This window comes from Lucilia cuprina, chromosome 4, assembly GCF_022045245.1.
Source record: "Lucilia cuprina isolate Lc7/37 chromosome 4, ASM2204524v1, whole genome shotgun sequence".
Lineage (NCBI taxonomy): Eukaryota > Metazoa > Arthropoda > Insecta > Diptera > Calliphoridae > Lucilia > Lucilia cuprina.
In genome coordinates this window covers 62,198,072-62,213,008 of record NC_060952.1, presented here as the reverse complement: position 1 = coordinate 62,213,008, position 14,937 = coordinate 62,198,072, and the positions used below count along the sequence as shown (strand labels likewise).

Below are 14,937 nucleotides of genomic sequence, written 5' to 3'. Positions count from 1 at the left end.
GTAGTAGCCATATGGACGATCGAAAATGTTTTAATGAAGAACTATCTCCTGGCCCTGCGTTGCAAAATGATCTGCCACAGATTATTACCAAATGGATAACTCATAGAATTGGTTTTAGTGCTGACATTGAAAAAATGTTTAGACAGATTGAAGTTATTTCACTACACCGTCCAATTTAGCAGATATTATGGCGATATAGTCCTCTTGATGAGATCTCTGTATACCAATTAAACACTGTGACATATGGAACGACTTCAGCCCCATATCTCGCTATACGTGTCCTGCGCCAATTGGCGGAAGATTATAAGGATGAATTTCCTGATGAATCTAAGATTTTGGTTACAGATTCTTATGTCGACGACATTATATCTGGTGCTGAGACACTTGAAAGGGCGATTGTTTTACAAAGGAATTTATGTAAACTTTTGGGAAAAGGTGGGTGTAATTTGCGAAAGTGGATCACAAATTCACCTTAATTATTTCATAAAATTCCTGAGCAGTTTAGAGAAAAATCTTTAACTCTGAATTTTGATGGCAACAATGTTGTCAAAACACTTGGAATTCAGTGGAATACCAGTGATGATACGCTTTCTTATAGGAGAAATATTGATGAATCTCGTCCAGTTTCAAAGCAAACAATCTTATCCGAGACGGCTTGTGTATATGATCCTTTGGGGTGGCTTACTTCTTGCAATGTAGTTGCAAAATCTCTTTTTAAACAATTGTGGGAAAAAAAGGTAGACTGGTATAGCCCAATTCCATCGGATATTAATGAGAAATGGTTGGAATACAGATCGACTCTTTCTGAATTTTCAAATATTAAAATTCCAAGATGGATTAATGTTTCTAAAGATTTTAAGCTAGAACTTCAGTGTTTTTGCGATGCTTCCACCGTGGCATACGCAGCAGCCATTTATTGCGGAGTTATTACTCCCAATGAGATTTTTGTACATCTCTTACAAGCGAAATCTAAAATTTCGCAAATTAAAACAGTCTCTATTCCTCGACTTGAGCTTTGCGCTGCTACTTTATTAGCAGAATTATCTGAAAGAGTAAAAAACTCCTTCAAAGACAGACATATTGAAAATATATTCTTTTGGAGTGACAGTTCTACCGTGCTATGTTGGCTGAGGAAGCCTCCTTCGAGTTGGACGGTTTATGTCGCGAATAGAGTTGCTGAAATTCAGCGACATAGCAATTCTTTTCAATGGAAATATGTACCCTCTGCATTAAATCCCGCAGATTGTGCATCCAGAGGTATTTTTCCTCATCAGCTAGTAGAGTGTGAGATATGGTGGAACGATCGGAAGTTTTTGTATGAACCCCAATCATCATGGCCAAAATCTCTATCTAATTATGAAACATTCGAGGAAATTTCTGAAACTCACACATCTTCATCAATCTTTTTTCGTAACATTTCTGTAAATACTATTTCGGGAAATAAACTACTTGATGAATCATCTGTAAAGCAACATAAAATTAAAACTTGTGAATAACCTTACTTTTTGCATACATTTTCTAAATTAATTTTCCTATTAAGAGCAATTTCCATTTGCTACAGATTTATTCATAAAAGCAGGAGCAGTAATCGAAATTCTAAAGAGACTGGGTCTCTTACACCAGCATTTTTAAATACTACTCTAGAAAATTTAATAAAAATAACACAAGCTATTGATTTTCCCAATGATTTAATATTACTCATTCGTAAGGGAGAAGTTAAACAAAAAGCTCTTCGAAAACTTATGCCATTTGTAGACGAAGAGGTCATTATTCGAGTTGGTGGCCGTTTACAGAATTCTAATCTGCCGTTTAACGTTAAACATCCTATTCTCCTATCTAATAGAAATCCCCTTGCAAAACTTATAATTCATAATGCTCATGAAAAAACATTGCATGGTGGTATCAGTTTGACTATGTCATATGTAAATAGAAAATATTGGATTATTTCTGGTAATCAGTTGACTAAGGCTGTTATTACCAACTGCATGTGTTGTTTTACTTATTCAGCAAAAGCTGCCACACAAATAATCGGAAATTTACCATCTATTCGCTTAAATGCCACCAGACCTTTTAAACATAGTGGAGTCGACTACGCAGGTCCTATATATGTTAAATTGTACCTTAAGATCGGCCGCTATTTCAAAAGAGTATATTTGTTTGTTCGTATGTATGGTTACTAAAGCCATATTTTTAGAGTCTGTATCTGACATGACCACAGACTCATTTTTAGCTGGATTTCGGCGTTTTATATCTCGTAGAGGTGGATGCACAGATATTTATTCCGACTGTGGAACAAATTTCGTCGGTGCTTTCAAAGAACTTCAAGCTTTTTTGCATAGGAATAAAAAATCTTTACCTGACGATTTGGTAAATTCATTAACATCTATTGGTTCTGAATGGCATTTTATTCCTCCTGGTTCCCTAAACTTTGGCGGCCTGTGGGTTAAAAAGAATAATGCATGAAAGAGTTTTAAGTTTTGAAGAATTGGCCACTTTACTCTGTCAAATAGAAAGTGTATTAAATTCTAGACCACTTTGCCCTTTGTCTTCAGACACGTCTGACTTAGATGCGTTAACGCCAGCTCATTTCATAATAGGCGAGTCAATGACATGTATTCAAGAGGAAAATTTACTAGATATTAACATTAACCGTTTAAATCGATGGAAATCTATAGAAAAACTTTTGGAGGAGATGGTACTTGGAATATTTAAATCGTTTGCAAGCTCGACCAAAATGGCTTAAACCGAAACCTAATGCTAAAGTTGGAGACTTATGTTCGTAATTTCAACAAATAGATATCTAAAGTGTAAAATAACTAGTAGGTAACTTTACCAAAGGTGTAAGTTGGCATGTATTTCAAATCAGTACCTATGGATTAAAATTACCAAATATTTTTACACCAAAGGTAACTATGCACTGATAGATACCTATTTGTTGAAATTACGGGCATTAGTTTTGATTGCTGATGACAGATATGGGCCAGCTCAATGGATATTAGGTCGTATTCAAGAGATACATCCTGGCCTTAATGGTCGGGTGCGGATTCCACCGAAGAAATTTCTACACTGAAGTACAAAACTACAACCTCGGATAGAAGGATGGAGCCTTGCTCAAACACTGTGAGTCGGAGCATAGCGCAGTCTACTGACTAAATCAAAACACTCCCAACGATAGGCCATTCTTCTCCTTCCTAGGGGGGAGTATGTTGCAGAAAACTAAATTTTTCTTCAACCATTTGCTTTTCCTAACTTTAAATAGATAAATAATATTAATAATTAAGAAAAAGGTTATAAACATTAATAACATTATTCGAGTACCCACTGTACTATTTATAATATTGGGATATTTTTATATTCTCTTATATCTATTTAAAATGAATAACAAAATTACTCAATGTAAAATTAGTAATGTGTTAATAACAACCTAATGTTATGATAACGAAGAGTAACTCAAAATTAACTGTTTTTACCATTATGTTGTTATTGTTATTATTTCTTCTTTTTTCAATAATATGTTTTACTTGCTATGCAAATTAAAAATTTTGTAATAATCATTCTATTCATTTTTTGAACTTCGAATAAATAAGACCGTAAAACAATTTGTAAAGTAAAAAAGAAATAAAATCAGTAATAAATAAGTAAGAAGGGAAACCTTTTTTATTAGAGGGCCTTTATTTACATTCCGAATTTAAAGGTAATTCAAGATATTATATTAAAATTGACACTTGACAAAAAATTTCCTATGCCTACTATGAAGTTCAAATATTTCCGTACAATAGATTTAGCAACGGGTTTTCACCAAATTAAAATTTTAACAGAAGATAGACATAAAACAGCATTTTCGACTTCCAGAGGACATTATGAATTTATTAGAATGCCAATCTGCTTAAAAAACGCCCAGCCTCATTTCAGTTTTTTTGAACAAAGTGTTCCAGGATTATATTAACAAAATATTATACAGTATACTTTGATGTTATTTTGATATTTTCCACATCACTTGAATAAAAAAGTTTTTAGTAGATTCGCATAATATAATCTGAAAGTCTATGTTGATAAATGTAACTTTTTTAGACATGAATCAGAATATTTATGTCACATAATAACGCCTAAGAGAATAAAGCCAAATCCGTACAAAATTGATATCATTAGGAAAATTGCTTTACCGAAAACGGAAAGAAGGAAATATGATAATTTTTAGGTTCGATATGGTTACTATAACTAAGCTATGTTCACTGTAACAATATATTGTTATCAAAAACATATAATTGTTATTTTAATTCTATTTAAACAATATTGATGTTAATGTAATCATATTCATGTTCATGGCAATTATAAATTTGAGTATGATTCACTGAAAAATAATTATTTTTTCCATAACTAATTAATGGTAACAACTAAAACATATTATGTTACTAACAAATATTTCAACTTACTAATGACCATTATATGTTATGTTGCTATATGTTATATAACAATTACACCGTACAACAAATTGGGAAAAATTGTTGCACACATGAGCAAGATCCTATACGTTGGAAACTACATACTTGATATAGTTAAACTACATTTTTGGTTTTTTATTTTCTGATCGTTTCTTCCTTTAAAAGGACTTTAAAGTTTAAAAGGAAGAGTAAGTATAATTATATTTAGCTTAAATTTGGTTTGGTCTAGTAGGTCAATATAGGTATCGATTGAAAGAGGAGAATAACAGTATTTTTACAAATAAAATAGTTTTAAAATGTTAGAATAAAAAAACTAAAAAAATGTCCTTTTAAATTTTAATCCTTTAATATCCTTATTTTTTATAGTCAGTTTTTTTAGAAAAAAATATATGTTATATTTACAAATATGGAGTTGCAGACTCCCAAATTTCATGTCTTTATCATTATTAGTTCTTTGTAAAAAAAATAAAAGTTAAGATGTATTCAAATTAAAAATTTTTGTTGAGAATATTTTGTTTAATTTATTATTTATACCAATTACCTACCCTCATTATCCCAATGTCTGTTAATTTTTTATCCTAACGTTAAATTGACAGTTTTCAGACAAAATAAACATTACCGGTGGCTGAGATAATATGTCTTAAAATATATAAAATTGTATTTCGTATGATTATGACGATTTAGTGATTAAAACATGCATGTTCCGAATTCTAAAATCCACTTCAGGATAATATGATGAGCGCAATATTAATATAAATGTAAAATATAATATAATTAATATAAACATTAATATCACGATGAAAAGCTACATAAAAAACGTTTATATATGTAGACATAAATCTCTCCTCTTAATTTTATAATATACATATTAAAGGCCTGCTTATGATGGCGCACACGTTATTTGTTTAACAAATTGTCGCATTATTGTTGTCTTGTGCAGGCCTTTAATCTCTATTTGAATCTAGCCCACATTCAGAAAATTAGATTTTTTTCAATATGTCGCAATTGAAATAAAATTCAACATAAATATTTTATTTGCTAAAATAAAACCACGATATACATAAATATTTATGTATATCGTGGTTTACTAATTGCACATGATATACTGTTGTATTTTTTAATAAAAACTATATAATAAACTACTTTGATAACATTATTGGGATGTCAAAGATATTTTTAAAAGATATATAGAATTTAGAATAGAGTTCGGAATAATTGTGTTAAATTAAAAAGGAAAATATAATTTCCAAGAAAGGAGTTTTAACATGCAATATATCCTTAATCGATTGTTATCCTTTCATATTCTTCAAAGTTTCCACTTTTTTTTTTACTTTTTATCATAGAGATAAAGAAACTCGGTTCCACAACAACTAATTTCTAATTTTTCTACATAATATTTTAACAAAAAATGGACTTTGAAATTTTTAGAGGGGAAAATTTTATTAATTAATTTATTGAGATATTTAAAAAATATTATAAAAATTAAACAAATGGAGCTATGAAGACCAAATTTCAGACTTTTGTACTCCATTCTAATGTCTTTATTATGAATATTTTTTGTTGAACAATTTCGTATAAAATTTCAAGGATAATAAAGGATAAACTTTTATAAGGATATTTTTTACATCTTTTTATTCTTAAAAAATAAAACAAAATACGAGATAAAAATACTGCAATTGTCCTCTTTAGTTTGATACCCGTATTGTTATAATAGGGTGGCTTAAAATATTTTATAAAAATTTTTGAAAATTCTATGCACCTCAAATTTTAAAGTCCTTTTAAAAGGACAAACGATCAGAAAATGAAAAACTGAGTACGCAGTTATACCATATAAATTATGTGCTTTCGTATGTATATGGTTTGGTTCGTGTGTGAAAAATGGTGTTGGACGGTGTTATATATTATGTTGTTATAAATAACCATTATATGATTTGAAAACAACTTTAACCACACACCCAGCGTTGCCATAATTTTTTTTTCAAAAACTTCAAATTTAGAGAAAAAAAACTGATTTTCAACTGAAAAAACTGCCAAAAAATTTATAATTCAGTTCATATATTTTTTTATTAAAACATAACAAAACATAACAAAAAATAACAAAAAATAACAAAAAAATAACAAAAAATAACAAAACAAATGAAATTAAATACATATAATAAAAAATATAAATATAATTCAGTTTTATAAAAAGTATTTGAAATAACATGCATTTTCGTAAATTGAGTTTATTTCTCCTGGCACTTAATACTAATTAGATTTGTACATTTCTTTGGTAAATTTGATTGCCATTTCTTTTGATTGCACGAAATTGCTGCAATTACTGTTATTTTTTTTAAGAAAATCTTTAGTTCTTAAAATGCCACACAGTGTTGGCACTTCTAATCTGTTCCTAGTTTTATTTTTATTAATATTAATTTGTGAAAAAATTCGTTCAACATTAGCAGTTGCAACAGGTACTGACAAAATTGCATATACCAGTTTTTTTAAATTAGGAAAAGCTCTAGTTCCGTCGCCACGTTTTGTTTTAAATATGACTTCCCAAAAGGTTTCAATATTTTCTTCTTCTAATAAACCCAAGTCTTCAAAATTAATGTGCAGTAGTTCACGCCACTCATCATCTGTTTCTTGAATGTAGTTCATTTCTACTTCATTTGGCACAAAACTACATAATTTAAAAATACTTTTATTGTTATTTTTCACAATATTAGCAGGTGCTATGACCTCAACGCATTCTAAAAAATCATTTTCAAAATCAAACTTTTTTAAGAGTGAATTGCAAAGCTCAACGTAAAATTGTAAGCAATGATTTCTGAAGTCCTTTTCGCATTCCTCAGATAATTTAGTTAGAGCTAAGGAAACTTCCGCACCTAAATAAATATCCTTTGGATCTTTTAAAAATGTGGTATTGTTAATATCAATCTTTTTAAATTTCTTAAAACATATATATTCTTCCTTTACTATACATTCAAAAATTTTTCCGTATAAACGGTTTATTGTACTATTTAATAAATGTATTTTTGGGCTTTCGTTTTGAAATAGACGGTTTAGTTTGTTAATATCATTTAATATAAATTTTAAAAATAGTAAATATAATTCAAATTCTGGATTATGTAAATAATTTATTATTCTTTGTGTAGAATCAAACTTTTCTACGTCTTCGTGTAAAAAAAATAGTTTTAAGACTTCTAATCTGCTCAAAATCTGATTTACAGTAGCTTCGAGCGATAGCCAACGCGTTTGGGAAGGGTGCAACATTTTCCTGGGATTATAATCCAGTAACACTTGTAATTCTGAAAATAATTCAACTCGTTTGGGACTATTTTGAATAAAATTGTATATATCCCTCGCACCACCTTCAATATATTTCGGTAAAAAATTACATGCTGAATTTGCGCAAAGAGCGAACGAGTGGCAAATACATTTAAATATAATTAAATGTGGACAATCTTTTTTCAGCAGTGTAGCAACAGAATGGTTACCACCAGTCATTACATTGGCACCATCCGCAGCAAAACCTATTAAATTTGTTTTATAATTTATATTATTATTTTTGAAAATATTTACTATTTCTTCATAAATCCCTTTGGCGGTACAATCACGCACTTTAACCAAATCAAAAAAAAAGTCACAAATTTTTTCTTTATATTCAACTCTTACGACTAGAGATAACAACTTAGTAGTTGATACGTCCGTCGATTCATCGACGCACAAAGAAAACACTTTTGCACGTAGTATACTACAGAGTTCTTCTTGGTGAGTCTCGCCTATAACGTTTTTCACTATAGATGTTGTCTTTGTTCTAGCACATTTTGTTTTCTTTACGAGCGCCGAATCCTCAATAGTTTCTTGGAGTAAAGGAACTAGATGATCCATTGCCGAAAATGGAACATTATGTTCGGTGCAGAACGCTGCTAAATGGAGTTCAATATTTGATATTTTGGCACTATACTTTACTGAATCGCTTAGTGATACCTTAGAACTTTTTTGAATTTGTACAGCTGTTGTTCTTTCAACATGTTTAGATGTCAAAGCATGAGCCTTTAAATCTGACACTCCAGCTAATGCTTTTAGCTCACAACAACAAACTTTACAGTACGCCAAATTATTATCGCTTCTCCTGATCCACGATTTAAACATTTCTTGCTCCTCCCACGATTTATTGTAACCACTCAATTTTCGTTTTCGATTTTTACTTGAGCGAGGTGGGGATTCTGCAATATGTATCACATCTGCCCGCAACTTTTCAGTTTCTTTATCTAGTAAATTAATGCTTGTTATTTAATGTACCTACATATAAAAATAACAGTTTTCTTACCATTTCTTACTAAATATTTATCCATATTAGTGGTAAGAAAAATATTTTGTGAGTTGCATATGCAGAAGAAACCTTAGTATTACTTTGTGAACTAAACTAACAAACTATAATAGCAAACTCCATATAGAGAAACATAACTTTCTTAGACATAAAAACGTGGGAATTCCCTCTTTCTTTGTGATCAGTGGTGCAAAAAATAGTATGTATATGATAATTACATTGTCGCATTAAAAAAGTATGAGTAAAACTTGCCACTACTATATTAAACAAATGGGGTAAAATTATGGCTTTAGAAATTGGAATTAAAATAACAAAATTGAAATTAAAAAATTTAAAGGTAAAAACTGCAAAATCTGCATAATTTACAGAAAAACTTACTTTTTTAAACAAAAAACTTTAAAACTTTCAATGCTCAGAAAAACTGCAAAATGCAGATAAATCTGCACATTTGGCAACGCTGCACACACCTCACACATATTATTTTGTGTGCGTGTGTTGTTTTAGTTACTATAAAATGAGTTGAAATAATTCTCATTTGGTTTATAACATTATATGTATAAGTATTTTACTTTGTATAGAATGATGTAGTTATGTTTTTGGGAATCAAATCGAAATTTAAAATCGGTTTGAGTAATGTAGGTTTTTACTTTTTTAGAAACAGTAATTGTACTGATTCACTGCCGGTATCTCTAAATGCGAAAAAGCATTTTCATTCGTAGAAATATATTGAAAACAACAAATAAATTTAAAATTATTTTTTTGTACAATTATAGCTGATAACGAATTTAATAAGGCATATGCAAAATTCTGTACTATCGTTCGTGACATTTGTACGCCTAAAGAGTGGTTTAAAATTTGGATACACAGAAGTAATTGGAAAATAATTATGCAATTATATTCCATTCAGAGGGTTCTCTATGTGGACAAAAATTAATACAATTCGAATCCTTATTGTTTAAAATATAGGGCAAAAGAAAGCGATATCATACGTGACGTAAAACGGATGTGACTTTCAGGTACATGTAAAAATATGCAAAAATTTGCGAATTGTGTATGTGTTTCCCATCTTATTTTTTTCTAACACAATTTATCCTTTATAATCGAAAAATTTTAAAATAATATGACATTGCCGACTATAAGATACCCTACATCAGTCAGTATGTTAAAAAAGTGGATAATTTTAAAAAAATAATGCATTTAATTTGTTCTTTAACCGTATTGTGTAATACTTTTACATATTATTGAGGAAGAAAAAAGATTTTCTACAAGAGGGCACACAGGGGAGTAAGGGTAAATATGGGCCTATTCTTATACATTTTGGTAGAGGAATTCACGTCTACCTTAAATATATTTCTGTAGATTTTAATAGTTTTATTAAAAATTATAAGTGAATTTTGACCTTTAAGACATTTTCTGAAGGGGAGTTTGTATGGGGGTAAGGTCAAATGAGGCCCGATCACTATAAAAATAGTAGTGTTCTATAAAACTAAGTTTTGCAGATTTTTGTTCATATAATAGAACATTTAACGTAATTATAAGCCTAAAGTCCTCATATATGTCTTATTTCATCACGCGGTTCCAATAAAAATGTCGTTTATTTGCAGAAAATGTAAAAAATAGATCTGACCGTTTGAACTTGGTGGGAAATGAGAGAGAATTTTATTGCTTCCTAAATTATAACAGGTAATTTCAATAAATACAAAAGTATGTATATTCAATATTAATTATAACATTATTTTTGTTTATTTCGTTGAGGAATTAATGCGTTCCAAAATATAACTCTTACAATTTGATGGATTGCTCATAAAATTTATGAAGAACTACAAAAATATTTTAGAGTCCAACATTTTACAATATTTGGAAGTATACGAGCCAACAGTTGAAATATCAATACAGATTTCCTGATGTACATTAGAGTGCTCCAAAAAAAACTAAGTTTCGAATTTTGCACGTCCCCCCCTAAAATTGTTCTACGGGTTATAAAAATAAGTCGTGCAAAAAATTAGGTCAATAGGTTAACTGGTGCCGCAACGGCTCTGAAGTTTGAAGATGCATTTACAAGGGGAAAATATGCATTTTTTCAGTTTTCACAAAAGTTTTGTCATTAAATAATTTGTTTTGTTTTTTATTGTCAAAGAATCGTAATGTACACAGAATTAGCGTTACAAAAAGATAAAAAACACAAAAATTGGTTGAAAAATGTGAAAGTTATTAAAAATTCCCCAGGCCATTACCGTGTCTCAGAGCACTTGAATTCGAAATGTAATAAAAAAAAAACATATTTTTGAAAATATTCTAATAAAACAATTGTATTACTTAAAATACATCTGTAGTTACTTGAATATGAGTTTTTGTTCTTATAAAATAACGTAAACCTGTTCTCAGCTATGTTCGAAAAATTTTGATATTTTTAACGGTCGTTTCAAAATTCAAATTTTAGTTTTTTTGATACTTTGTTAAACAAATTTCAATATTTCAATTTCAATCCATTAAATTGTAAGAGTTATATTTTGGAACGCATTAATTCTTCAACGAAATAAACAAAAATAATATTATAATTAATATTGAATATACATACTTTTGTATATATTGAAATTACCTGTTAAACTTTAGGAAGCAATAGAATTCTCTTATGATCAGTACATTTCCCACCAACGTTTAACAAAAATGACATTTTTAAAAGAAATATTTCGTTTTTGAAACATATAATTTATGTAATTCTTTTTTACGGTTGATTTTTAATCCAATATGTCAAAAAACAAACTATGTGAGGTGAATAAGAGTTAATTCATAAGCTTTTATATACTTTTTTGTATTATTTCTGTTATTCCTCTAATTATATTAAAACGTATAGTGTTTTTACGATTTTTAGAACTTCGGGATTGAATTTGTCCAATTTATTTTTAAAGCTGTTATTCTAATATATACTATGAATCAAAGTCATATTTATTAAACATGAAAATACTTCGTTTAAAATATGCAACAGTAAAAAATTAATACGTATTCTCTAAAAGAACAAAAAAATTACCTAAGTATTGCAAAATGGGATGTAAATATGAAGAAAAATTGTTATTATTTAGCCAACGATTATTTTATTCCAGATTACAGATTTGTTCGTTAATTTTTGTATTTTAGTAAATGATAATATGAGGAAATTTCTTCATCTTTACTAATATCGTTTCGTTGTTTAACGGTGGTAAATATAAAGAAATTTCTTCAATTTAACTAATGAATTTAGTTTTCATTAATAATATTTTTATGCATGAAGAAGAATGTTTCTTCATTTTTACTACCATATTTTTGTTAATACTAAATCCCAGTCTGAAACAATGTTTACATAAATTATAAACATTATTTTTAAACAATCTTTTACATTCTTGTAATTTTTCATTACTGTTTATAATATAAAGTTGTCATTGATAATAAAAAAATGTTATTGAAAAAATAAAATTGAACAAAGCAAAATTTTATAATTAACATAAAGGTTAAAATTTATTATAAAAAATAATATAATTGATATTTATAAATATTTAATACAAGCATAAATAGATATTTGTATTCATATATAAATATATACTACAATCAATATTTGTCGAAATATTATATAAGTGCTTTTCTATAAACGTCCAACTAACAATTTTTATTTTGGAAACTCTAAATTAAATACGAACAAGTAAGAGTGCTATATTCGGCTGTGCCGAATCTTATATACCCTTCACCATAGTGTATTAGTTTTATAAATTTTAAATTTTCCCGTCTACATTATTATTCCACCAAAAGAAAAACAAAATGAACAAAAACAACGCAAAACGAAATAAAACACAAAATTCACAAGGCATCTAAAACAACAGACATCTAAACACACATAACAAAAAACACAGAAAAACAAAAATAAAATAAACAACGCAAAGACGCCAACAGCATATAAACATACAAAACAAATACACAGCTGAATAAAACCAAATAAATCTACACACACTTGTACATCTTTTTCTAATACACAGTGTTGTTGTTGCTTTTTTAACAAAGCATGACCGATTTTGCTGATTTTAAATAGCGATCTTCTCGAAAGCATGATAGATCGAAAGATAGCAAGGTTGCGATCAGACGTCTACTCAGTGTTCGTGCTGCTTTTTTAAAGTCAATTTTCTTTTTTTCTGTTTTGCTGCCGTTATAACGGTTTTTTAACTACATTTGTTAGTGTAAATTTTTGAGAGAGAGACTCAACAACAACAATTCTTGTTTTTTTTAAAACTAGAAGTTGCTTTAATTGAAAAAAAAAATCATCTGAATTCTTTTATTATTTTTTGAAAAAAAAAAAAAAAATAAGAATAAAATTAAAAAAAGGCCAATTCAGGCATACAATTTTTGAGTAATTAAAAGGAAAACCGAAGTGAGAACTGGATAACAGACAAACCTCAATGTGCAGTGTCTCCCATGGTGAGTGACGATGATGAAGCTCCTCCTGGGAGTACCAAACGGAAGGGAAAGGTAAGCCCATCGACTAATAATACGCTTAGGGATGGAAATGGCAACCCGGTGAGGGAGGCTGTTGAACCAGACCTATCAACAATATCAGAATCCAGCAACGACAATGATAAAAGCTCTGAAACGCAAAATTCATCTTCAGATTCCACACAATCTCAAACAAGTAGCACTTCCAACGATGGACGGGCTTCTGATCCGCCTAATCTGGGCAATCAAGCTTCTTTGAACATACCTATGATCAATTGGTACCCTTCAACCCATGCGGGACCCTACAATGTGTTGGTAAAAGCAGCAGTCCAACTGTCCAACTCTAGGAAAAACATAGATATGTTTCTTCACGAAAAACTGAGAAAAAACTAAATCTTCTCTAAGGCTGTAATAAAGGAAGTTGGTTTCAATCTTTTCCGACTTACCTTTCCTACTTCAGAAGAAGCAAACAATTTTATTTTGATTAAAAAGCTTAGGGAAATCGATCTTGAAGCCTTTATACCGGATAGGTTTATCCAAAGATGTTGTGTGATTAAGAATGTACCCACATCCTTTATGTGCCACCACTATGCCAGTGCAAAAACTGTGGAAACTGGGTCACATTGCTGCAAGGTGTCTAAAAAGAAATGTCTCGACTGTGGTAAACAACTTTTATGTCCCTACAACTGTGAAGATCAAAAGTCGAATAGTGTCGTATCTCGACCAAATGCAACTCCGAATGTGAGGATAAACGATGCCTTAATTGCAACTCAAGAGAACACATATCACAAGACTCTTGTAAATGTCCTACCTGAAAAAGAAAAGCGACATTAGGGAACTCATGGCGCTCTCTAATTTATCCAGAAAAGAAGTAGTGCAAAAATATGCCCTGAATCAAAACTACTACCAACTTTTATCTGAGGAAGATTATTCGGCCAACTTTCCAGCTCTACACCAGAAATCAGAGAAAAACATGAGAAACTTTGAAGACGAAATAAACAGAAGATTCACAAAAATAAAATTTAGCAAAATTGCCGCTACGCGACCAAAGCCTCATTTTACTCAACTTCAACCGACGACAATTTTTCCCACAACGCTCAGCCGGGATACTTTAAAGTAACAGAAATTGAACGAACTATGAATAGTTTCTTAACGATTTTTTCAAATCTTTTATCACAGGTTAGCCACAACGATGGACATAATATTTTGGAAACTTTTAAGACAACAGTCTCAAATCTGAATATACCAAAATCAACAATGTCAGGTCAACATTATAGACCTCAGCAAGCACCCTAATGGAAAAATGCATCAACGAATTCTCTTCTATCCTTTCTTAATTGTAACCACAAATCTTAAAACTTAAAAATATACATTCCTTTTAATTTAAATGATAAACTTACTACAGTTAAATATACAAAGCCTTACGAGAAACAAAAATCACCTTGAGTATTACATAAACAAATATAACATAGACATATGCCTTCTGTCTGAGATTTTTAATTTCCCCGAAGACAATCTGAATGCTCGGTTCATCAATCATAACATAATAATGAGGAAAAGAAGCAACTGTAGTTTTGGAGGTGTAGCCATCATGGTAAGCAAATACGTATCTACTGTACAACTCCCTTTTTCATCCTCCTAGGAGGTAATAATTTGCGAGACAAAGAACTTACTGGAAAATCTTACTTTAGTTTAAATTTATGTTCCCCAATCAGTGAAGGCCAG

At 29.8% G+C, this 14,937-nt stretch overlaps 2 protein-coding genes across 4 annotated transcripts in view; both read right to left on the bottom strand.

The window, feature by feature from the left end:
• LOC111688377 (myosin-I heavy chain) overlaps positions 1–14,937 on the bottom strand; it is a 1,083,699-nt gene that overhangs the window by 325,642 nt on the left and 743,120 nt on the right. The window lies entirely within an intron of this gene.
• On the bottom strand, positions 6,523–8,826 carry LOC124419838. 3 transcript variants are annotated; one of them, XM_046950628.1, is made up of 3 exons: positions 8,758–8,826; positions 8,007–8,698; positions 6,523–7,957 (listed from the first exon to the last, which is right to left on the bottom strand). In XM_046950628.1, the coding sequence occupies exons 1-3, from the start codon at positions 8,780–8,782 to the stop codon at positions 7,931–7,933; spliced, it is 744 nt and encodes a 247-aa protein (XP_046806584.1). In that variant the 5' UTR covers positions 8,783–8,826; the 3' UTR covers positions 6,523–7,930. The 3 variants fall into 3 exon arrangements, with proteins under 3 accessions (XP_046806584.1, XP_046806583.1, XP_046806582.1); XM_046950627.1 differs by having other exon boundaries at positions 8,758–8,825; XM_046950626.1 differs by having other exon boundaries at positions 6,523–8,698; positions 8,758–8,825.

Excerpts from the sequence above, each read along its gene's own strand:
- LOC124419838 (XM_046950626.1), bottom strand. The coding sequence starts at position 8,782 with ATGGATAAATATTTAGTAAGAAATG. Across the intron at positions 8,699-8,757 it reads TAAATATTTAGTAAGAAATG|ATAAAGAAACTGAAAAGTTG; the intron begins GTAAGAAAACTG and ends TTAATTTACTAG.